The sequence below is a fragment of the Triplophysa dalaica genome, chromosome 10 (genome assembly GCF_015846415.1).
Source record: "Triplophysa dalaica isolate WHDGS20190420 chromosome 10, ASM1584641v1, whole genome shotgun sequence".
Lineage (NCBI taxonomy): Eukaryota > Metazoa > Chordata > Actinopteri > Cypriniformes > Nemacheilidae > Triplophysa > Triplophysa dalaica.
This window is the reverse complement of record NC_079551.1, coordinates 16,479,248-16,505,409: the sequence shown is the minus strand read 5'-3', so window position 1 is coordinate 16,505,409 and position 26,162 is coordinate 16,479,248. Positions and strand designations below refer to the sequence as shown.

The 26,162-nt window shown below is 39.2% G+C and overlaps 1 protein-coding gene across 4 annotated transcripts in view; it reads right to left on the bottom strand.

Moving 5' to 3' along the window:
* Positions 1-26,162, bottom strand: part of nr5a2 (nuclear receptor subfamily 5, group A, member 2) — a 78,935-nt gene that overhangs the window by 27,937 nt on the left and 24,836 nt on the right. The window contains exons 1-5 of one of the 4 annotated variants that reach the window (XM_056757805.1): positions 18,835-19,092; positions 16,767-16,901; positions 14,661-14,779; positions 12,823-12,964; positions 8,730-9,433 (exon numbers count right to left, since the gene is read on the bottom strand). In XM_056757805.1, coding sequence (XP_056613783.1) covers positions 8,730-9,433; positions 12,823-12,964; positions 14,661-14,779; positions 16,767-16,901; positions 18,835-18,886 — 1,152 coding nt within the window. In that variant the 5' untranslated portion in view covers positions 18,887-19,092. Of the gene's footprint in view, positions 1-8,729; positions 9,434-12,822; positions 12,965-14,660; positions 14,780-16,766; positions 18,753-18,834; positions 19,093-26,162 lie in introns of those variants that run through there. The other 3 variants (XM_056757806.1, XM_056757807.1, XM_056757808.1) reach the window with 3 other exon arrangements.

Below are 26,162 nucleotides of genomic sequence, written 5' to 3'. Positions count from 1 at the left end.
TTCTTAATGCAAATTTTTATCGAGTTTAAAAAGAAACTCAAAGTCCCAAACCTGCTCTTTTAATCTGAGAAAAGAATATCAGACAGCTACATTGTGGCCTCTCTCAAGCATTACGTCTCCGCCGTCTGCCGCAACCTGGCGTTTCTGGCATAACGCAATCCTCTGGAGGTTTAAAACCGCTTTCAACACGTCTGTAACTCGTCCTGCCTCGAGCGTTCGCCTAGTGCGAATTTCAAATATTTTCCCTCTCCTGTAGTTCAGAAATCGTGAAAACGTTACTTTCATCTGCTCCGGAATGTCATTACGAAAACGATTTTGAACGGTACGTTCATTGATGTAATGCGTTTGGAAACGTTTGAAAGCGCCGGGCAGTGCCAGCGTATGATATTGAACCTACACTGAAGCAGAAATAAAAGATACAGCACGATTTAATGAACAGGTGGCTTTGTGTTTTCTGACGCCCTGGCGGACATTTCTTAGCGACTGCATATAACGTTTAATCGCACATGCTGTTCATCAGGAGTTAATGCATTCACACTGAGCAGTTATTTATAAGTGTAAGACTAGCTCGCACGCTCCTGGTCCGTCTGAATGTGCTGCTTATCTATTGTCTTTGAGACCTCTCAGCATGTGGGTAACAGAGGGCTGTAAATTAGAAACCAAAATAGATGTTGAGGGCAACTGCTGACAGGGCAAAACCGAGAGAAGATACTAGAAACTTAAAGCCTGCTCTGATTACAACTTCATTAAACACCGAAGGACAGAAAGCATCATACAGTCAAATTGTTTAGTATCTGTGCTTTGATTTCCAGTAAAAAATAATAACAATAACAACCATTGGAGCAAAAATAGCATTTCTTTAAAGTACAGTCGTGTATAAATCTTATCTTTATTAATAAGTATCAATAAATAGTATTGCAAAACAATTGGGCGATGACACAATTAATCACGATTTATTGCTTCCAGAATAAAAGTGTTTACATAATATGTCTGTGTACTGTTCATTTAAATTTTGTATTTATAAACACATAGACATACATGCATATATTTGACAAAAACATAAAACTTTATCATTTCAATAATATAAAAATATAAATAAATACATCCAAATATTTCCTAAATATAAGTATGTTTTTGTGTTTATAAATATAAAATTAATATGCACAGTACATAGACATATTTTATGTTAACACAAACATTTATTCTGGATGCAATTATTCTCGATTAATCGTTTGACAGCCCTAAAGTACTACACTAAGTTTTGACATATAATGTATTTTGTCATCACAAATCGTTTCTTGATTTTAGCACGTTTAGACATTGTAGTAGAGTAGGCGGGGCAAGACCGTGATTCGAGTCCGGTGAGTAATTGTGAATTAGTGCCAGCTGTGCGCACACCGGCCTCGAATCACGTAGGAGATGGGAGCATATAAAAGGAACGAGCGACCGGACCGTCGAAGAGAGAGGACCGGGCCCGAACTTATGTTATGTTTGTATTTATATTTATATTTATGTTCATGTTTTGTTCGCCGGCGGTCGTCCGTGAGGGGCCAAGATTTTTTTTGCCGTTGGCATACAGTATAGGAGAAGTCAACAGATTTCAGCAAATCATTTTTTTGCATTGCATTTGCAGGAACGTGCAAGTAAAAGTTTTACACTTTCAAAAGAGCACTTGCGTTTTATGTGTTTGTTTCAAACCGATTAAGTACAACAGGTGCAAAATTACAGCTGCTTTGCCGATCTAATTTACAAGTGTGCGGGGGTTGAAGAGAACACGTATAGATGGGAAAAGGCACTGAGTAACATGTGCATAGTGTCGTGGTTAAATCTGTCAGTGTTATAATAAAGAGAAAACCTCAGGTAATCGACAGCATGTCGCAAGAAACATTACGTTTATGCTCTTGAACAGCTACGTTTCTGTATGAAGTAATACAACCGCTTGCAGAAAAGATGTCCAGGCATTTTTACGTTTCCAGTAGAGCGTAAAAGGTGAAAATGCTGATTGAGTTGATTTGTTAGGTTGTTTGCTGTTAAATCTGCCTCCCCGGTGCAGTTTGTGCGCTGTCGGCTTGGGTCTGATTGGGGTGTTTTGGGGCTTGTTCGTAGCTTCACTCTACATCCTGGTTTTTAACAAGCATTCAGTGCAGCCAATAAAAAAGGCTTTTACCTTAATCACCGCAAGATAATATCTAACATTTGTCCCTTTCTGGAGTGCAAAGTGCTAACAAATCTCACTGAAAGATAAAAAATAAAACATATTTCTGTATTTGTTTCTTTTTTTTCATATTTCAAAGTGCACCAGGAATGAATGTAGCGCTATGAGTCCATCAGCTCTTGGGCAGGAGCTTCAAGTTCATGACAGGCTTTTATCCCTCATCAAAGCAACAAGTGGATGAACAGACTCTCCTCCGACTTCTCCAACCCCTCCCTGGAGTCTCCCACAAGCCCTGAGGGGGGATCGGACCCTAAATCTCTCCTTTTAACAAGTGTACGTACTTCCTTCCTCCGCCCGGTAAGGCCTGGGGGTGCTGGACACATTTTTTGGGCGAAAGAGGCTGACCTCATCTTAAGAGGCTGCATTGTACATGTATGCAAAAAATCGCTGTGTTTTAAGAATGTATAGCTGAAATCTGATTGGCTGCTACAATGTTTAAAGCTACAAAGCTGCTACAAAGTTTATAAATTTTTTAGCTTTATAAGAAATAATGAGTCTTTTGGTTGGTACTTTTTATTATTTTTGAATGGGAAATTTCATATTTCAAACCTATATGCCACAAAAAAAAAACATATTTTCTGTCTTTTTGGTGAAAATATGGACCAGACTTAATGCTGAAGTCAAAGAACCGAATATTGATTTATTGATCAAATAAACAGCGAATATTTACAGGCCACATCTATATGATAATTTAACAGAGGCTGTGACATCACATTAAAGGGATACTTCACCCAAAAATGGAAATTCTGTCATCATTTATTCACCCTCAGATTGTTTCAAAACTGTTTAAATTTCTTTATTTTGCTGAACACACAGGAAGAAGCTTGAAAGACTGTCAGATCTCATCCACCATTTACTGCCATAGTAGAGAAAATAAATACTATCGGAGTCAATGGGGTGAGATTTGACAATCTTCCAGATATCTTCCTGTGTGTTCAGCAAAACAAAGACATTTATACAGGTTTGAAACAATCTGAGGGCGAGTAAATGATGACAGAATTTTAATTTTTGGGTGAACTATCCCTCTAATAAATATTTGCACCCCACAATTTTCGCTCTAGCCAACGGTCCGCCTTGAATATATCTGTTGTTATACATTTTTATTGAATCTTTGGAGGACGTGCGGTCTGAACTTTGCAGTTGCAAAATTTATGAAGTGCCAAAACACCACGTTCTTCCAAAATTCATGACAAGACACAGAGTTTTTGTCCATTTGTGCATTATTTATGAATGAAAAGAGGTCTTTGTGGATGTCCACATCTCTACTCATCAAACAGATACTGAAACCACTGAAAAAGCTGCCTTAGAAATAAAAAAAACAGCCTGCCAGAAAACCTGCCCACAGCCAAGTGGACGGACAGGAGAATATGAGCGGTCAATGAGAGAGAGACAGAAAGAGAAAAAATGTACAGGAGGAGGCCTTACGAAAACTCACACGCTATCTCCAATTGTGGCTTCCGCCCAGCCACGGGATATCATCTATCAGTGGACAAATGCAGGGACGAGAATGCAGTCTCTCAAATGAAATAATATATCTTTGAAAGCCTACGCCTGCACCAGGCCCAAAGCCCATATATCAAGTCTGGGCGGCTGGTGGATCCGGTCCAGGGGCCATTAACCTTCCACCTGTTTTCCCCCCTGTCCTTCACCACGCACCCCTGCCCTTGGTACCGCTATTGGGGCTTGCTTGGGCCCCCCTTACCCCACTCCCCCATGTCCCCTCCCTACCCCCTGCGACAATAACCACTCACCCCCGTGTCTCACGCCAATGTAAAGCGACGCAGAGCCCGGGCAAAATAATTCAAATTCAGTGGACCAGGGACACTGTTACAAATCTTTGCCCGAGTGCCACCGCGCTCACTCAAAGGCTGTTTGTCAGTGAGCCCACCGGCTTGACCTCAGGCGCTGGGCGAGTCGAGGTGGGGGATGCTGGAGGATACGCAGTGACCGGTCAGGTAGTATATGTGGAGATGAAGTGGGGGGATATGATATAAATCGTGAACAAGTTCACAGATCACAACCGCAACGCCTTATTAATTTCTGCAGATACGAAGGCACCTGGAAATGTCTGTCGCTGACCTGCACCTCTAAAATCGGACTGTCAGATTACAAAAAAGTGAGATAGAAAAAGTGTGTTGCATAGCACCAAACAATATTATGGAGAAATAATTTCTGTGTTATACAGTATAAAAATGATCTGAAATTACTGTATAAATGATCTGTATTATTTAACATTAATATTAAATGCAATGTACTCAACTTAACCGTTTATTTTCTAGGGTGTATTAAAATTATAGCCACAATTTTTATACTTTATTACATTTCAATTATTTTTATTTTATTTTATAAAAAAAAGTATTAAATAAAAAATTAAACAAAATAAAATAAATAATAAGAACTATTTACAATAAAGTTGAAGAAAAAATTAAAGCCAGACACTACATGGTTACCCACAGACTAGATCGCTGCTTTTGTTTTCATTAAACGAATCACGCTGAATGTGACAGAGTTCAATAGAACCACAGAAAACCAGAATCTCCTGTCTCCCCATACAGCTGCTTTTTCAATAAAGCTCAAAGCTCACGGCTGGGTGCAGGTTGAAGAACAAGGCCCTAATACAGTGCTCCTTCACTTAATGGCAGGCCTGGTATTGTCATTGAATTCAGTGTACAGAGAGAGGGGGGAAAAACGTGCCTAACAGTCCCCGAGCAGCCGTGAAGGAACAAAAATAAATATTGGCGCCACATGTCAGGGTATTGTAAGTTTTGCACGGTTGACTTTTATCAGCTAAGAGGACTAAATTTAAGGCAGTACATTTGGGGCTGGTTTGTGGCACAATATTGCGGTGATTAAGTTTTCCCAAGTACATTGTTTAGAGGACAAGAATTAAACTGACGCGTACATATAATCCTCGCCAGAACTATAAAGTCTGAGGTGAATCTGTGCGATTTAAAGCTATTGTGTGGCGAGGAAAAGCGAAGTGCACGCATCCTATCCCTTAAACAATGGTCCGCGGTCCACAATGAAAGGGGGATCTCTCTGTGGATGTGAATCACTCTCCACGTCGTGGGGCCGGGCAGCTGACCACAGAGCCAGGGGAAGAGAATCACGCACACCAGATCCTTACTAGCTCGTATTGTCTGTGCAAACGCTAGGGAGGGTGCATCTGTTTCCCTCCCACCCCCTAAACGTGACTCCCAGCTTTAGCATGACAAACCAGCCGGGGATGTTGCTGGCACGCACTTCTATACAAACACACAAACAGACGCACACGCTAATGCACATGGTTGGACAAAAAAGCACTAAAAGAGTACACGTCTAAACAAAACAAGCTTTTAGAAAATAAACCAAGAAAATAAATATGAACGTTTATGCTTACAAAAAATGATATTTATTATGAACCCTTTGGGAGGTGTCTATTTCACAAAAAGTACAGTTTTTATATATATATATATATATATATATATATATTAGTATATAAATATTTAATAGTAGCAATCTTAACGGACCTACGTTTTAAATGTTTATTTTGGGAATTCGCAAATCTCTAATAATAATACCTTAATTTTTCTTGACACAGTTTATAAGACGACTATGGTTGGGTAGGCAAGCTGAATTTTTCCTACTTTCCCTAAATTTTACAGCTTTATCCTCGCCCAAGTGTGAGAAATGGCTATCGGAATGTTCTTTTTTTTACGATTTTATTCAACTTTTTTTTTTCATTTGTCTGAACACAATAGTTTGTTCTCTTTAGAGGTCCCATCATGCCCAAATATTTACGAGAGCTGTAACCTAAGTCTAACTTATGGAAACTAAATCTTTAAACTCTTGGCAGACGTTTCGCACCCGGCTCTATTACTAGAGAAATTCTTTTGTTCTTACGAGGCTAATAATAGCGCTGTAAATGACGATATATTTATAGCCGACTCACCACCTTCCCAGAAAAGCCTTATATTCACTTGTGTTTCCTGTGTTTATTAAATGCGACCTCAGTCATTAGTTTGTGTTGACGGTATTAGCAAATGACTTTGGTTAATAGAATTTATTGAAAGCCTGCGGCTCTGTCTGTGGCATTGTGGGATAGCATACCATCCATATATGACCTCTCTTTGAGCAGGTGTGGGACTGTCTGTTCAACGCCTGACTGTGTTTGTGCCATGAACGCAACTTGCATGCACACAAAAAGAAATGCTACAACCACAACGCTGTGGGCTAACCCTTTAGCCGCATAACAAAGCTGTGCGTTATACAATAACCAAACAAGTGTTTGCTAATTACGGTCACGAGTGGGTACAGACTTTCTAGCGTTACCTTTTGTATTTTTTGTGTTTTTATCAGTGCTCCAGTGTACGTTTAGCGAGGGCGTGAGGCATGAGAGCTTCACTAATAACAACTTCAACGCTGCGCTGCGTCTGCTAATGTCAAATTCGACAGCTACGCCCTTATCTCTTTTAACAACTATTGTGAAAAACAATTACTGAGGGTGCGAACGTGGTCAATACATCAAGGGAAAGCCACTCCAACGCGGCGAAAGGTGAAGTGCAAACACAATTAAAGGTAAATGATACAGACTGCAATTAGCCGAACACAAATGCTAATGTACGCTAAAGTGGGAATATAATGCTTGAGCTAAAGAGTGTGAGAACAAATAATGAAGCTCGATTGGTAAGAGTGTAACCATTCGGCTTTATAACAAAAGCTCAAAGCAGGAATAATTGATTCTTCTTCAACCACAAAAACGAAAAGCAATGCAAATGCAAATATGTTGTAAAAACGACATACATAAAGTGTTGCACCTTATTCATTATTTAAAATGAGAACACAATTGTTTAAACTGGAAAAAAATTGATTGACATGACAAAAAGCACGTAGGAGAATCTGATTAAAAATATGTCACAGAAACCAGGTGACAGCAGAAACATATTGGCCTATTGTTCTCTGCAACTTGAGTTTTTTATGTTCACATAACCATCAGTGTGTTTTATTTCGTTTTTTTGTTGTCGTCAACAATTGTTGTAGAATTACAATAGGTGTGAACGAACTCATATACGTCACTGACTCTTTATTTTGACAAAAAATGAGAATAAGCTTCAATCAAAACTTTCAGACCGGATGCTAAAAGAAACGCCCATCCCAAAAACCAGATCACAGATGAGAAATAGACATAAGCATAAATTATGTATTGATATATGTCTAAAATAAATAAACGATCTGTTGTTTCAATAATATGCCCTAAAAGTAATATTGACACATTTTTTCAGATTATAAAGACAATGCAGCAATGTGAAAAAGTATAAGGCATTTTAGATACTTCATTAAAGTGACACGTCTTTGTGTGTCAGTACAAATCATGAATGTACAGTAGATTAATAAACATTCTTAGCCATTAACTTTAGTAATTAAGTAATATTTTGGCATGAATAATGATTCTTACAAACGGAACGGCACTGGTCTCTCCATCATCAAGTCAGTCAGACATTACATGAATATACAGAAACAACAGAGACAGTCTAAACTGTGGCATTTTCAAGATGCTTACACCATTTTGAAATGTTATTGATATTTCCTACTAACACACTAAGCAAAAGATCATCTTGTAAATAAACATCTTGTTTATAAACATAAAATTAAGATGAAACATGTTTGTGTAATTTGCTCTCAAGGATCTTTGAGAGAAACCCTGTCATTGTTAGTTCACAAATGATACTTGGTTTAATATTTTCTAGTCTAGCTTTTGGGGGGTGCTGTATAAAACTGGCAAATTCTTCAGTATGAATGGATCCTAGTACGTCTCATAAGTGAAAAACAATAAGGTGCCAGTAGTCCTGAGAGCACAAAATGAATGATTTGATTCTAGTGCTGTCAGATTTCCCAACGGCTTATCAAAACATGTCACGGGACAGTAAAATACAGCACGCCAGCGACCAAAATCTTTCATGAACGCAGACATGCATGAGTTACTGAACCTCACTCTCATCTCTGCCCCATCAATATTTCTGTCAGCCAGATAGGTATTGTGAAAAAAAGGTTAAAAAAAAGGTAAAATAAAAAATTAAAGAAACATGACTGAGAGCGTCAGCCATTGTAGTAAACTCTCAATCATAGATCAGCCTGTCAATAAATCTTTTGCAATATCGACATAATACATCATGCATTTTTATGCTTTTCCAAAAGCCTTGATGAGACACGCTATTATTTATGGAAGACTGTTAACTAATTAGTCATCCAGTCAAATGGAAACATTTGTTTTATTCATGTTTGAAGTAGAACTTGGGTTAGGCATTCCCATTGGTTGTAAGCAAGCTGAGGTAAACACACTTTATAAGTGTGATTTACTTTATTGTAAAAACTTCCCCCCATTACTTCATGACAGAGCCACAGTAACTATTGATTAAACACTTTGTGTACTTGAAATGTTTCTTTTCTCGCTTGCTTTGGTCTAAACTCAAGTTCACCAACCAAACAAGTGGCATTTCTGTCCACATCCATGCTATACATATACAAATTCACATACCTTCAGTTCCCGGAAGAAGATGCTGCTCCTGGCCCATTCTACAATGGAGAACAGCGTCTGGTCGGCCATCTTGCACATGAGACCAAAAGTGTTGAGTTTCTCGTGCTTGCCTCGGCTCGCCTGTTCTTGCTGGAGGTACGCTAGAATCTTAGCTTGCACCTGAGGTTCGTCCGGCTCGTATTTCAGTAGCTCCACCACCAGGTGGGGGAAGGCCGGCGGCGATCCACCCGCGTAGGCCTCGACGTACGGGTAGCCCATGAGGGACTCAGGCGAGCTTGTGTAAGGGTCGGGGTACTCTGATTTTATGGTGCGGCTTTGGAAGTGGCCGTATGGCTGGTAGCCCTGCAGGCCTCCGCCGTGCGGGGGCATGGCCATGCTGACCGGCGACGTGACGAAGGGGCTTCGGTCAAAGTCTGCGGGCGGGAGGCCTGCGCTGGAGGAACTATGGTGGTGGTGGTGGTGGTGGTGATGGGGGTGGTGATGATGGTGGCTCAGTGGAAGGCCCTTGGAGGCCGAATGGATGTTCTGAATGGCAGAGGTAATGGTGAGGTCAGCTGGGACTGTTTGCATGGCTTGCGTCATGGCTTCCAGCTTGAGTCCGTTGGCCCGGATCAAGGCTTTCTTCTGTTGCTTGAGGGCCCGGTCTCGTTTGTACATGGGGCCGAACTTGTTGCGTCCGCCCCTCATTCGGTCAGCCCTTACGGCTTAAAAAAGCCAAAACAAAAGGGATGAGACGAGTTAAATCAATGCATCAGTACAACACTCTTTTTCACAGCAACATTTTATTTCACTTTAGTTAGTTAACTCGCGTCATACCTCTTTATAGAATGTTTGCTTATTTTCAGATGTGCTGTAAATTGTTTGAGTGACATTGGTTTGCGTTGTTACCCATCCACCTGTTAAGGCTTATACCTAAAGGTACGCGTAATAAAGCTACAGGACACACTTTGGAGATGAACGGTTCTTATAATCTGATTTTTACCGAAACTGAGTCAAGTGGACGAGGTAATCCCATTTTTCATGGCAAATCATTATGTAAAATAAATGAATTGAGCACCATTGCCCAAGAGCAGCTCAGATCCCCACCACAGGGCACTAGACTCCAATTGATTCAGCTGGGTCTCGTGTTAATTATTTATGCTTGATTATTTTTCTTTTATGCTTAACGTTGTCAGCAGGTACATGGCTTGAGGTTTCCGACAGCGAGTTATGCGCAAATATGGAGACGCGCTCTCAGATGGGGACTTGACCGGCATGAGTGCACTCGTTAGGCCCTCTTATATCTCAAGATCTTAAAAAAAAGAAAAACAATTAAAAGGAAAGACCCGGTCCAACAGCTGCCTGGGGAGTGATTTTAATGGCCCTTGTCGCAGTGGTGTGTGCGCGCTTGTCACTACGCGTGTGATGTGATTGATCCGGCGAGAGAGGGAGGCAAGTGTTGCCGCGGCGATCCCGCTGCTAGCATCCGTAACATCCCGGCAAAAGATGATCCCTGAGCAACTTGTGGTGAGTTGCTTATTTATTTATCGGTATTTGTGGGCTAATGCGGTTGTTAAGACGTGTCTGATCAGAATTAAAAAAACATTGCGGTAAGTTTAACTATTAATGATTTCTGAGCAACAGGGTAATTAACAAGCTTAAAATTAATAGGTGGCCCTTTTGGGAAATCACAATTAGATCTAAAACTGCGACTCATGAATGCATTCTCTTACCCCCTGCAACCCAACACCCCCCCCATCTATGCACATGCACGCTTACACGCATTCTGTGTGGATCAAAACACACCCTCTTCTTTTTTGTCCTCTGATATGGTTCCTTGTTTTCTCATGGCGTCTAATTAAACGAGGTTATTTACATGCATGTCATACACTTTTTTTTTTTTCATGCCACCAGACAGTAGAGGGGTTGCTGCTTTGTGCCGTTTCTGGGTATGTTTAGATGTTTTGTTATGCTTAAAGCAGTTTACATACACAGTGCACAAATGTTGAATGCATCAAATACCCAAATGACCTTCTACATTAAAAAAAGTGCAGTTTTCAACATAGCCTTGCATCACACAATGCACTGCGTTCAACTTGAGAACCGTTCATGTGACTAATACTCCAAAAGCGATATTACCCAACAATTTTAAACAAATTTAAAAACGCGTTATTATATCTGTTTATTTCCAAGAGGATAACTTGACGCCACTTGCTAAATTAAACATGCAACTTGATGAGGTCATGTGACAACAATGTAGCACACAACTGTTAGATGTTTATGGTGGTATTACGTGTACGGTTTCACTTCCTATTTTTAAAGTATAAACAGTGAAGTATTCAGTAAATAATGAGCTAGTTTGCCATTCTGAATATAGCCTCTTTCTTTCATGAGGTATTGCTGTGTTGAGCATCTGTTAATACGCATTCCTGGTTTATATATGTGTTTGCCATTTGTGTGTGTCTATGCATTGTTGCCTTTTTCTAAGGTTCTCATTCACTGATAAAACCAATCCATGAGTTATTCAAACGGTTTGTGGAAAGCAATTGCCTCGGTAATAAAATCAGTTGGCTGATCTAATTTGCTTGAATTGGGAGTCAATCGTAGTTGTGTTTGTTTGTGCGTACGGCGTGTCTCGGCAGACGGGGCCCGTCCGCGCGGATTGGAGCGCTGCTTATCGTCTGATTTATGTGTGTTTAATATACAGGAATATTAAGCGTTGCTTGGGCGAGATTCCCTGTCCTATCACAGGCATATGAATGCCTCCCCTGGCCGGCTCTTGACACACAGTTTGTCATGTCCGCCCGAGCTCTACTCTGAAGGTGCGCGGTTCCACGCGCACACATGAATAGCTATGATACCTATGCATAAGTAATAGCACCTCTAGCTTCCTCCAACACCGGCGGCCGGAAGCGCAGTCGGTGAACAGGCTAGAACCCCCCCCCCAAAAAATGACAGAGTGCACGTTGCAAAGCAGCATAGCATATGTCTCTGAATATCCCTGTGCGGGATCTTCTGATTCATCAAGGTTCTTAGTATGGAGAGCAGACGTTTGACGAAATCAGAACTATTTTACGCTCGGCTGAGCACAGCATTGTACTCGAACTGAATAAATAAGCGCACGGCCGAGACTGTTTAACTTCATCTCCATTTCCTGAACATCATCTGCAATGATAATGCTTATATGAAGGGTATAAATACTTTTTTATCTATAACTGAGCCACAAATAAGTAAAGGAAGACAATTGAAAACCTTCCTGTGAAGTCATAACATAAAAGATAGATCTCCCATTGCTTTTTCGAGAACTTTCAAACAGCGGCTTCCCCTTATCTATATTGATAATAGAGCTTCCATGGAGCCATGGCGGAGCGCTTGTCTGTGTCATGCTGATACAGACGTGCTGTTTTGCTACTTGACCTCAGATCTGCTTGCTGAAAGCTTTTGATAAAACACACAAAAGGATTTAGACGTGTGCATATATATCAGGTGTCAAAAGTGACTTATTTGTATAAAGTCTAACTGATTGCTTGCATGGTTAAGTTGCATTGGACAGTTTAGTAAACATGTGACACAAAGTGACAACACATAAAGTATTATAATCGATACAATTATAAATATTAAGATTTCTATAAATTACATTTTAAATCAATTTGAAAATATTCCAGACATGTACTTTGATTCAATTACATAACTGTTACAAAATAAATAATTATGATTGGATTTTAAGCTGTGAAACAGTTTTTTAAACAGATCAAGTGGTTTGTATTCAGAACACTATTCTGGCTAACGTCTTGCATTTCTTTCCCGAGGAGTAAAAACTATCATATCAAGCCTGTGGGCAGTTTTAGCTTGCGCTCATCTCTTTGGACGGACCTGACAGGGCGCTGGAGGGCCTTGTATCCTGTTGGTAGCATGCGCCAGCAAATCAAAGCCGGCCAGCTATAAAACCAGAGTGCTGGAAATTCTGCCCTCCGGCAGCTACACAATTAACAGTCATCAGAGCCACGTACCGACATACTAAAAGAATCAGATTTCAATCGTGTAGTAATCGTAAAGAATTCCTAGAATGTAAGAAAGAGAAGAAATTCAAGTAGTAATTGAGAAGGTTTCTTACCCTCCAGTTTCATGCCGACAGTGAGGCACTTTTGAAACCGGCAGTAGGGGCAGCGTTTCCGCTGGGTCTTGTCTATCTGACAGCTCTGATTCTCTATACATGTGTAACGTTTGTTGTTCTGCACCGTCCTCTTGAAGAAGCCCTGCAGAGAGAGGTGAATTAAGATGTCAAACTTTTGACCCCGGTGTTTGTTAATGCGCTATTCAACCTCGCGCACACATACACACAGACATCCATTCGCACAGAAGAGGTGTTACGCACACGGCCACACAAGTAGACCTAAATAAAAGTAGAGCCACGGGCTGAGAAACTCTCCCTCAACAGCCGCCGCCTGCTTGTATAAACACAAACACGCACACACGCACAACACTCACCCACACACACAGAAACTGACATGTGCACCCACACACCCTGACGTGAACAAACAGAAAAACAGGCTGCGGCTGGAAAGAAACGTGAGATGTCGACCACGTATCGTCTAACCCGAGCGGGCATGCGCAACCGGGTCGCACAAAATAGCCCACCGGGTTTAAGCTGTTATCGCTTTAAGTGACCCTGCTTGACATCTCCTGGAATATAGAGATTTACTTTAGCCTCGTTTAGCCTTGTGATGTACAACATATTTAACGTGTTTCCACGAGCTCTTGTCGGAGCAATTAAAACCAGGGGCTGTGCTATCCATCAAAGCTGTTTGATTTCAGCGTTGCCTTATGCTGTCCACGAGATCCACGTGGGAAATGGTTTAATTTCTGCTAAAAGAAGTTTTTATTTGGAGCAACTGCAAATGGTATATTGTACAAGATGATTTAAGATTTAATAATCGTACTTCACAGTGTATGTTAAATTTGAACCCTGCGCATAACAAAATCTTTAAAATAAATAAATGCTCCAGCATCTCTGATGCTACTATTCATTCTGCAGGATCAAAAAAAGCCGCAAAAAAAATTGAACAAATTTTATCCATAATTTACAGCCGTAGGATTACAAGATTCCACCTGCAACAGTTCTGAATTCCTTTTCAAAGCAAGAGAGAATCAAACAAGGAAAGGTATGAGCTTATTCTTGATCAGCACCGTAGGGAGGCAGCCCCATTTAAAACTAAAAGGATCAATACTGCCCAGAACTCAACACACACTTGCTCACATGCACATAATATCATGATGCATGTCAAAGAATATATAATGCATAACCTAAATCTATCCTATTTCAAGTTACATTTGAATTGAAATATATAAAGAACCACAAAAAAGATTAACCTATATTAAACAATTACATTTTTTTTAGGAATATACTTTTAAATAAACCCTTTAATCGGTTTCCAAATCAGTCACCACGTCTTTCTGGGTAGAGATATTAACATATGAGCGAACAGACAGGTGAGCATTGCGAATATGCTTTAAACTTGAGATAATTCTACTGCTCTATAAACAAAAGGCAAATACTTTTCTCATGATGTCTGCCGCAGAATACAAAAAAGAACGTTTTTCAATACATGATATTTAGAGTAAAAGACATGTCAGCGTGTGTGTGTGTTTACATTTGGAAGTGTGTGAGACACTGAGAAACTGCCCATACGGTTTACGGATCAGTTCATGTGTGACTCATCTCCAAACCTCTGACAAAGTCCGAAAATAAACCTAGTGCATTTGCACTACTACAAAACTAGAAAAGTATTTCCACCCAAGCAAGGCGTTTCTCCACTTACTAAATTTTCAACCCATCATAAATTCCCACAATACACACAAGACCACATGAAATTGACTAATAAACATATGACAGATTTCAAAAACTGGATGAGAAACAACTCTAGCAGGTTGAATATTTGAGACTGTACACACCTTACAGCTCTCACAGGTCAGTAAGCCATAGTGATATCCAGACACCTTGTCTCCACATACTGGACACATTTCGTCCAAATCTTCATCGTAGGAGTAGTCCATCATTTTAAACTGTGGGGCTGGAAAGAAAAGAAAAACATCAATATTCATGCTATTACTCATATTTGCTGTGCTATAAAACAACAAAGTGAATAACCAAATTAAATCACGTGCCATTTTATCATTAATTTGAAAGACATTAATGTACGCATTTTAGCAGCTATGTGTTCAGTTAACTGTCCGTCCTATACTTCCAACGTACATTTCAGTTTAGCAAACGATTTTTACAAATGCACAAAAATGCAGGAATCGACATTTGTGCGCCTTTCAAAATATTACCTTTGAAATAAATTTTCTAAACGTGTGTGCAGTTTTCGAGAGGGAAAAATAAGTGTCTCTCGGAAATAAGCGAAGGTTTGTGTGGAGGAGGGTCGCAGACAGAAGAAAACTTCAGTTTCAATCTGGTTAATATTCATGATGGCTGGTAAATTGGTGTGGGAGCGCGAGAGAGGCTGCAGTCTCCAGCTTGAGTGAAACGTTTAGCCACGAGGCGAATAAAAAGCAAAACAACATGTAAATACAACAGCATTCTGCGCCTCCATATACTGTATCGTTTGTCTTGTTTTGCCTCTCTGATTATTTTTCTCTCTCCAAAGAGGAAATTTGCTGTTTCTTTTTATTTCAATTACACAATCGTAATGGTTCATTAATCATTCATTAACATTTAACACAAAGTGATGCGGTGGGATGGCTCTGTCTGCACAGAAGCATCAATTTGGCAAGTTATTTTTAAGACCATCGCTATACATTTTAGTGAAAAAATAATAATTTCGCTCGCAACATTAAAATCTTTAGTGCAACGAACTAAATGCGACTCTAAAACATTTAGGAAAAGACAAAAAAGGAACACTTTGAGAATTTCGTTTAATGTCTCTGTATTTATATAATACACTCAAGCGTCCATGATTTATTTATTTAATGTGTTTTTTTAATACGGGGGAATGTAACAGAACGCAACAAGTGTTTTTAAATTGTAGCTTTTCGTATACTGTATGTGGAACAATGCACAATTGAGTTTTACGCAGTTCCATAGTCGTGCAATTTCTTTCTTTTGATTTACATTTAAAATGCGTTTTTTACAGGTTTCACGTTGACAAAGTTGCATTGTTTAGAAAAAAAATATTTGTACGATGGCTGCTCTGTTTTGTGACATGCGATCGAATGACTTAAAACAGATTTTCTTTCATTAAAATATTCATTATATTTTGAGATTATATTTTTGTTTTAAACCAAACACAAGACCTTCCTACAAAAAAATTCATTGATTGAAATGATCTCACTTAAAAAATCCCTCAGCATAAATAAGCTTCGCTCTTTTCTATTTAAATACATCCACTTGTCATAATTAGTTTGTTGCAGACACGTGTACGCCCGCAGCTAAAATTCAGTATTATTCAGTGAATATTGCCTTCCAATTTAATTCTGTGATAGTTGGACTGGTAATATATTTCCGTGCTGCAAAGCTGCGCTGTCAATATTTCGCTTGCACACTCAGTTTGATATACGATTTCTTTGCCAGGTGACCCTCATCAGGTTCATTAAAACCTCAAACATTTTTGGTGTCTGCATAGATTTGGTCTTTTTTGGAGAGTCAATTCGATCGAAATCAACGTTTTAGCTATGTTAATGTGTTCAGATTTTATTTCGGTTGTTTATACGATTGGACTGATTTAAAGGTGACGACAGGATAGATTCATTAAAGTGTATTATTAAATGTATTAAATTAGCCATTTCAGAAATTTCATTTCACAAAATAGCCATACATTTAATATTCTATATTTAAGTAACAAGACAAGCAAGATTAGTTTACAAGCTGAGTGTCAAAGTTATATTTATATAATGTTCGTGAAAGGTCCCTAACAACAAACAAACTGACAAGTGGGCAACTGTTTAAGCCAAAGAAACCGGGTCTTATTTTGGCTTCTTGTAATTAGGCTGTGTGCATAAATGATAGCCCCCGAGGTGCATGGCGCAGATTTAGTGTGACATGAAGGCTATAACGCTTACCTTGCATGTTTCCAGGCATATGCCCCTGTTCTCCATGCGACCGAGCGAGTCCGAGAGATTCTGACTCGACTTTAGGCAGCATGACAGCTCCGCTGAGCCGAGGATGAGCACGCGCCGCTCCGTCCGGTGGTCCGCCTGCGCGCGAGAGGAACACCAGAGAGTCTTAGAAACGTCGTCCAAACGTCCGAATGAAATCCTGCGCGTGTGGATATGCTAAACTGTCTTCCTCTGTTAGTGTTTTACAAGCGCACAACTGTGACAGTTCATTTTTAATACGCTTGATGCGTAACGCAAACAATAAAATTCAAAACGCAGCTCGATGTGACGGAAAGAAATTGTGCGACTGAAAACTAACCCTATCCGGACCGCCGAGGAATTAAACTCTGTCAAGACCCCTATCCGTTATCTATCTGTTCGTCGGGTGGTCTTTTCGTCTATTATGATGCCGGTCTTTAAACCAGAGTGCGCGAACTGTCAGGAACTTTGCGCGAGCCCCTCCTCCGCGCGCGCACCGAGTCGCTGTATCTGCGATAATGTCAGCGATGCGAAGTTCAAACCCTTCCTCGCTGCTTTGTTTACGCCGCAATGGCACCGCGTCCACCAATCATCGCTGCGATCGGTGCGCTGGCGTCACGCGTTTGTCCAATCAGAGTCTGGTAAGAGTATCAGCGCTTCTGCCTCTGTTCACTTGTGTCTAACAGCTGTTTAATAAAACTTACAGTGAAGCTCAAAGCGCGGAAACAAAACCAATATAGTTGAACATTACGAGACGCGCAGCGCCGTTAACGGGAGCACCGGGAGGTATGTTGCAGTGTGCTGGAGGGTCAATTTCTTTTTCTGTATAATGTGGCTTACTGGGATAATCAAATTTATGGATAATTTAATGGAAAATAAAAATACTGCCAAATTGTACGTAATATTTATAAAAAGTTGCGAAGTGTATTCATTTGGCATCAAATTCTATGTGGCAATAATGTGCTATTTAAATGCTCAATGGCATTTTATTGTTGAATTCACGAGGAAAAGGAGAAGCCTTGTGTATTTTAAAGAATATAATTTTCATATATAATTTACCATTTCTTGCGCATATTTAATGACGGAAAAAATATGTGAGGGAATCTGTAAATAAAATGATCACATAAATGTAGTCTAAATGTAAAGCTTGTCCGTGCGGATATAATGTCAAGTCATAAAAGCATAAAACGCGTTAAAAAGAATGTAATGGCATGATAGTGTTGTCGGTCAGATGTAACGAAAATGATTGAACACAATATTTACATCGTACAGACCAGCACGATAATCAACACAAAGTCACACTTACTTTAAAAAAACTCGATCAGGGATTTTAGTTTCCCGACACATTAGTGCATTTATTGTCGAAATATTTGACCACTCACGAAAGTTAAAATATTTTTCTGCGGTCGGATGATTTTGAGGTGGAATTGCAAACTTATGATCTGGATGTTGGTTTTAAAGACTGAAGTTTTTTAGGCGGCTGACGTTGTGAATTTGTGTTAGAAATATATCAACTTTAAAGCTATACCCTAACAACAATAATAGTAATAATAAGGATGATGATAAAAATAATAATAATACATTGATAATATTAATATTCCAATTGTAATCTAATCTACGATTATTATTTATGTATTCCGCAATGTAACCCTAGACCGATGTCTTATCTGTTACAAAAAAAGCCCTCTAACATGATTAAAATAGCGTCGAAGTGATTCACAGCTTATCCTGGTTTAAAATGCACCTCTCAATAGCTTTAAGATGGCAATAACGCCTGCAATAAGGACGTCACCAAGAAAAATAAATTTGTCAACAGGAAAAAAAACAATAAGGCCCTCCAGTCATGTCTGAATAATAAGCCAGGTTCGAAAAACACAAGAGGCACACAATTTTACTGAATATTACAATAAATAATAATTAATAATATAGTAAAAAGAGCAATACATAGTGTCATGAATAATGCCAGTTTTCCTGTAGAAGCAGGTGATTCAGGGTCAGAATCTTATAACATTCATATTTGTTTATATATGTTTAAATATATTGTATGACCTACCCAAATCTTTACTGGAGTCACGTCCCAATTCACTCTCAAAGCCAGTGAACATTGTAGGCAAAAAAATAACATACAGCAATCACAGGTCATCCAACCAAGCAATCGTCTACATCCCTTTAACGTTTCCCATCCTTTCCCAAGACCGTACCAAACATCCACTTTCCATTATAAAAATGGAGGTCTTTTTGACGAACCCAGCACCCTGGCATGTCTCCCTTTACTTTCACACACGGCACTCACCCCTCAACCCCCCTCCTCCCCACCATGACCTGCTCTAAACCTGCAGTCACATCTCACCTAATCAACAATATTCAAAACTCCTGCGACTGATAGGTTTGTGTAGATCACGTGGAGTTGGACGGAATGATAACAGCCAGTTATAAAGTGACACACGGATAGATAAGCCGCTGCGGACAGATAGTACTGAAGGAATGATTAACCGGCGAAGAAGAGAGTTAAAGCTGCCGTAGACACCAATGAGTGAATGGAATGGCAAAGGTGGTAAAAAGCAAGATCAAAAGAACACATCAACAGGTTGATATAGGGCCGCAAACTTTGAACTAATTCTACGAAACACAAGCACATACAAATGCACTGGTTTATTGTTTCTGTGAGTATCTGGATGGGAATGCGTACGCAGCGGGACTCCGTTTACTTTGAGACTTTTATCATTGTAAACTATCATAATTCTCTCTAATTCACATTGGAGATGTTTTAAGATATTATTGACGCTGGTCCACACTTCCTCAAGGTAAATATATGGAAATGTAAACAAACTTCTTATACACACTGAAAGGAAGCGTACTAATACAGATTTATTCTTGTTTGTTAAATGTTAAAACAGGAACAATTTGCTTTGGACTTTAAGCGGTCATCCAAACCCATAAACCATATTTATGTTGCCCGGGATGTTTTTTTCCCCTTGTTTTATGTTGTGCAGGGATGAGGGAATGTCAAGCAACCCGTCCATTTTAGTGTATTCCTGCATGACAGATAATGCTTAAAGTAATCTTTAAAATTTTTACTTAATACATATGTACACCTTCTAACATGCATTCAAAATACTCGCACTCTCTTCAGGCATATTTAAAAGCTTTAAAAAAAGGACAAATTTTTTAAAAGTTCTTTTGTTTGTTTCTTTCTCTGTTCCCCTTGATGTACAACATTCAACACAAAAGAGCAATTTCGAGCAAGGTGAGGGGCAACAATTCCATCTAAATTTTGCGGCAAAGATAAAGAGCCCCAGGACAAGTGGCCCGGCAAACACAGGCCTGTTGACTGAAGCGATGGGACCTAATGACCCTCATGTCACTGGCCCACAGCAGCTACAAGGGAGAAGACAACAGAGTTTGGCTGCCTTGACTACTATAAGTGGATGTGCACTGATAACAGAAGGGGTACCTGAGAGCTCTTTGCTTACCAGAGAGATTACTGGCCCGCTGAGGCTCAAAGCCGAGGGATTTGTCAACTTAACCCCTGTCCCTGCTCGCCTTTTTTTCTCTCTCTGCCGCATTTTACGACGCTGGAGGGACCCCAGCACTAAACACAGATCTCTTTACAGAAGAATAAAACATGTTAAGTGTAACGCTGCAGGGGTCAAGGTTCAATCGTGGAGGAACGAGATTCAGGATCTAATGAAACCAGGATCTCACACATCTGTGTTAGACACGTTAATATCAGCTAAAATGAAATATTGCACCATTTTTTATTTTTAAAAACGTTATGTTTTACTGAATGCAGACGGTATATAAAATCATTTAAATGCTTTGGAGATATTGCAATCTACATTTTTATGTGATGCCTTTATGCTTTTATTTGACTATCAAAATTTTGTTATCTGCCTAAATAAATTTATATTTATGTATTTATACGTTTCTTAAAATGACAGTATTTTTGTGAACACTGTAAAAAAACTGTCTTTTTTGGGATTTTTTTACCAGATATTACAGGAAATCTGAACTATTTTTTCCTTTGCATGAATTCATACACTGTAAATCATAAAAAAATAGTCACTGGCACGAAAGCAAATCGCACAAGTCTGGTCATACAAATTCATGCGAATTAGCCACATAGTGAAATATAAGGATTCCTGTGAGATGATTGATTATCAGAAAGAAATGTGTACGATGTAAAGTTGGCATGCTAAGGATGCTTAGGCATAAATATAATGAGCTTTTGTCACGCTTTCATTCCAAATCTGTCGAAATGCAATATGAGGATAATGGGGAAACAGCCAAAGGGTGTGGGACACTCAGAATCATAGATATTTCCTGGCTATGACAGCTCTACACTTTGCTTTATATAGTATTAGACCAGTCAGATATTGGTGTGACATTTTAACATAAATTGAATACCAGCTCATGATGATTTGGCATGGTCCTCACAGGCTGAAAAGTTGCTACGTTTCAACAGAATATAGTGAGAGTTTGGTTTATATATTGTAGCCTAAATATCATAATATTAAAGCTGCAATTTGTAACTTTTGTCGCCATCTCTGTTTAAAAGGTTACTTTACGCACTTATCTTAACATGGGTTGAAATCAAATTACACCAAACTGACATTTCAAACTAAATCTGATCCGACAGCCTACATTATAAATCATTACTATATGCTAATTGTTGAGAATCTTGTTAATAAATTGAGAGATTTTCGTATATTTTTACCCCCAAAAAGTTGCAGCTTTAATATGAAAATCGTTGTATATGATGGCTATGTTTGTATTGAGGTGGGGTAACTGTCTGTGACCTGCACCGGTTGTGCGGAAACTTTGTTTTGTTGACCTTCCTTGGTTATCATCAATGAACAGTAAGAACCAAGGGATGACCAAAAGAGAGATAGAGACGCTCAGTAGTGAGAGAATGAGTGTTGTCGGGCATTGTGGGGAGAGTAAATAGAACCCGGAGCATGGGAAAGGGCTGGGATCTGTGCCACGGCATTTCTGAGTCATACGGTCCGCTTATCATGTTTATTTCACGTTTCTACCTGCGATGTGTTTACATTAGCATTCCTCCACTGTTCTCTTACAGCATGACGCCCCCAGGACGCATGTTCCCAGCGAAAGGAATGTCTGCTCCTTCTGATCGGATCTGTCCTATCCGTGTTTAATTAAACCCCATATGTTTTCCTCGCTTTCTCTCCTCGTCCTCTCTGAAGGAGACCGAAAGAAAGAGAAAACACTGTGGTGCTGCTAGATCCATTAGCGGGTCAAGCAACAGTCATTGTTCATTGCTTCCTATATGCTTCTATTTTCAAGAGCTTCGTGGAACAATGGAGCTCGCAGTTCTGTCAGGTGTTTGCAGTCACCGCGAAAAACCAAAACAAACGTGTGTGAGGGTGAAGCAAAACACACGAGAGTCAAACAAAGCAGAATCACAGGCCAACTAGTCGGAACAGTTTGATCGTGGCCCTGGAGTTGAATCATAACTGACAGACGTCTCACATGTACAGAATTATAGCTGTAAATTTGACAACAGCTACGTGAGGAATTTCAAGTTTATGGTGAGGATTGTTTCACATATGGATAAATAGACTGACATTGAAGTGTCATTTAAGGATGTGTATTATATATTTACAGCATGTATATTTGTTAGTTATATTAAGACACAATATAAAAATGATAACTTGCAGCTTTGAACCAGTTTTGAGTCTTGATTCTTTATCGCTATTTACACTCATGCAAACTAATGTAGTCAGGTTGATTCAGTCAAAGTAAATAATGTTTGTCAATTTTGTTTAGTTGTTTTATGAAATAGCACAGAGGTTACGTTTGCTGTGTTAGCTGTGGTGCTACACAAGTTTGAATAAGGCCTGCAACATTTTCCAATTTAATCATTTCCTGTGACGCTTTTCCCTTTAAACAAATTTAGTGTAATGACAAACACAAGATATTATATTATATTATTATATCGCTGGTGTCCTTCTGAAACCTTGTATCTCCATATTGCAACTTTGGTTTTGGTTTGTGTGACGTGTCTTGGTTTATTGGTGTGTTGTCATCAGGTGTGCCTTGTTAGTTTTGAGTCCTTGTGTGTATTTATACCACTGTGTTTCTTGTGTTTAGGTGTTGGTTATTGAATGCATGTGTATGAGTTGCCTAGTCATGTTTTCTGTCTCTCGTTTCATGTAATGGATTATTGTTTACGTTTGAATTTATTAAAGATTTCAGCAGCAATTAGATCCTTCTACTAGTTTCATGTTTTGGGCAAGGTCCTTACCTAATTTTTACGTAAATCATTATCATTAGTCAACCTTTATGTTTGTCACTGGGATTTAAAAATATCTAACCAGTAAAAAGTATTAAGAAGTGCTTGTCGACTTTGACAACAAAGTATTTCAAGTTTTTTTTCCATTTCCTAAAAAACTAGGAATTTGGACATCGAAGGTTTCAGAAGGATGGCGACAATATTATATTATATTATATATCCATTGGAGAATTGGCTGAAACTAACCGGGCGGACCCCAGTTGTGGTGAATTTTTGCAAATAAAATCCCACCATATTTTTCAATGAAATTTTGGTGTTTGGATGCTAGTGCATGCCGCCCTGATGAAATCATAGTTTAAAATGATATATCAAATTATATTTGTAATAATGCTTAATCATTATGCTACGATAATGATTTAAAAAAACATTTTACACATTTTAGTTATTCCATTTTAAAAAGCTCTTCCTCGAACTCATCCATCCACATCCTTTTTCATTTTTTCAAACTGCCCTGTGTTTGTTTTAAATCATAGCCAACTGACCCACACTGACAGACTGCCTAGTCGCCTCCACCTGACCCCTGAGGGGGGCAATAGCCGGCCATAGGCCCACCCCATCCTCCCCCTACCCAGGCAGTCGAGGAGAAAGGAAAACCCAAGCCGACGGTGCATGTAAGTCTCATCTCACACTTTTAACAATAGCTCGATCCGCCACCCTGCTAATGACTCAGAACTGATAGGAAGCTACTAGAAGCCTCTTTAGTCTTCCTCATTCGCATGAGGGAAACATTAAGATATTCTTTTTTTGTTGCCTCCCAAGGACTCGCATGCGCAGCCCTAGAAGGGCAATTATCACCCTGCCAATATAGTAAATCCATTCTGTCATTTTCAATGATATCTGCTTGTGTCAACTGTAAGGTCTAATAAAAGCTAATTGCACATAACAGCCCGGGATCAATATATCAGTCAGGGAAGGTGGCAAGACATGCCCTCTTATGAGGCTTAAAGAGTGCACAGGCAAGGCATTGGTGCATTATTAGGTTCCTTGTTAGCGCTTGATGTTGATTGTATCGAGAATCTATTTAAGCATACATAAACAGCTTTTAAAAAGAATTTATAAACGGATAATTCCCGTCCTAGACGTTGATTGGTCAATACATTCCAGCTGTGCTAAGGTGGATTTTATAGTAACCGCTATGGTGTGAAATACCCGCTTTATTTTTTTATTGTACTTCTTTTCACTACTACTGTCTTGAAATTAATTTTATATTCAAATCCATTTTTAATTTATATCAATTAACACATGGAAGGTTCAATTAAATCTTCAATGCGGTAAAAAAATTCCTTGTACGGAACCAAAAATGTCATGTTTTAAAATAAACTTCAGTTTCATGATATCATGATATGGTATCAGATGAACTTCCTGATCTCACATCGCGGAATGATTGGTGACCTGCTGAAATGTTCTGACCTCGTCTCACGGGACAAGAGCGCTTAGACTTTCTATAGCACTCAGACATTATTTAGTCATCGTCTTTTTGTCTGTTTCCTCTACCGTCAAGGGTCACTATTGTGCCGGCTCAGGTACAGCCTAATGCAGAACAAACACATCCACCTAACCATTAACGCAGACCTGCTGTTTGAACAGTGCGACAAACTGGAATGGCATTTATGGTGGTGGGCTGTTTTGATAGCGAAGAATCTTCATCAATTAGCTCTCTACACTCTCAGCTCTTTTCTTGCTCTAGGGTAGAGTGAGCAATTGTGTGTGTTAGTGAGAGAGAGAGAGTTTGCCCTGCGTTTAATGGCACTCTAACCTGAGAGCCGATCATTAACCCATTAGAAAGAAGCGCCTCTCCGCTGAGGTTCTTTGAGACGTGCCCTGGGAGATTTGCGTCTCCTGCTTGCATCATAGCCCTTACTGTAAACCTCAGAGACACGAGGGAGATGTTGAGAGACATTGTAATGTCTCGCGGTTGTCTCGGGGCAGGACCTAGCTCATCACGAGAGGTGTTAACAGCTGTGGTGGAACGTATGATCTTAAAGGGATTGTTCACCCAAACTGAAAATTCTGTCATCATTTACTCACGTGCAAGTTATTCCAAACCTGTAAAAAATTTATTTGTTTTATCGAACAAAACAGAAGTAAGTCACTTTGAATAAAATAAATGTAGAAGAATGTAGGAAACCAGACCGTTCTGCTAGCAACGCCAAGGTCCAGGGGTTCGTTCCCAGGGGATTGCACATACTTGGAAACATATGTATAGGAGAATGCAATGTAAGTCACTTTGGATAAAAGGGTCAGTCAAATGCATAAATGTGAATGCACCATTTAGTTCCATAGTAGTAGTTTTTCATACTATGGTTGTCAATGGTGCCCCAGAACTGTTTGGTTACAAACATTCTTTCAAATATTTGCCTGTGTGTCCAACATAACAACGAAATCTATACAGGTTTGTAACAGCATGAGGGTGAGTACATGATGACAGAGTTTTCATTTTTGGGTGAACTGTTCCTTTAAGTGATTATGGGTGGGTGTAACAACAATAACATATTGAACACTTAACTTGTCTTTATATTTGTCAAACTTCATCAAACTTCAAATTTGTGAAGTTCACTTTAAAAGGTCTTGGGGTACGACAAATGAATTTCTCAAATGTGTCAAATATTCGTCCTTTCAATAATTCGAAGGTCATAAAAGTTGAAAGCATAATAATGATAAAAGACTGAGCAAAAGACGATTTAAAATATATGCATACTATGCAAATGCATTTGCATGTCAACTGCTCTTTTGCACTGTGGAAAAATCATTTCTTTTTCACTTTCCTAACAGTTTCACAGTCTGTTTAAAAGACCATTAATATAGCTAAGTCTAACATTTAATAACATACATTACAGAGAGATTAGAGGATTTGAATCATTTTTTACACATTAAGTGCTGTGGAAAATGTACATTTCGATATGTAAATAGAAAGGACAATTTTCCAATTGGCTCTGACAGAAACCTCAAATTCTTATATAAAGTAAACCGTATCCTATTCCCTCATCTTCGAAGTCTCGTACTAAAGAGCCACGCTGTTGACATTGTCATTAAAGGTCTGTGGGGTTGTATTTGTTTTGGCCCAA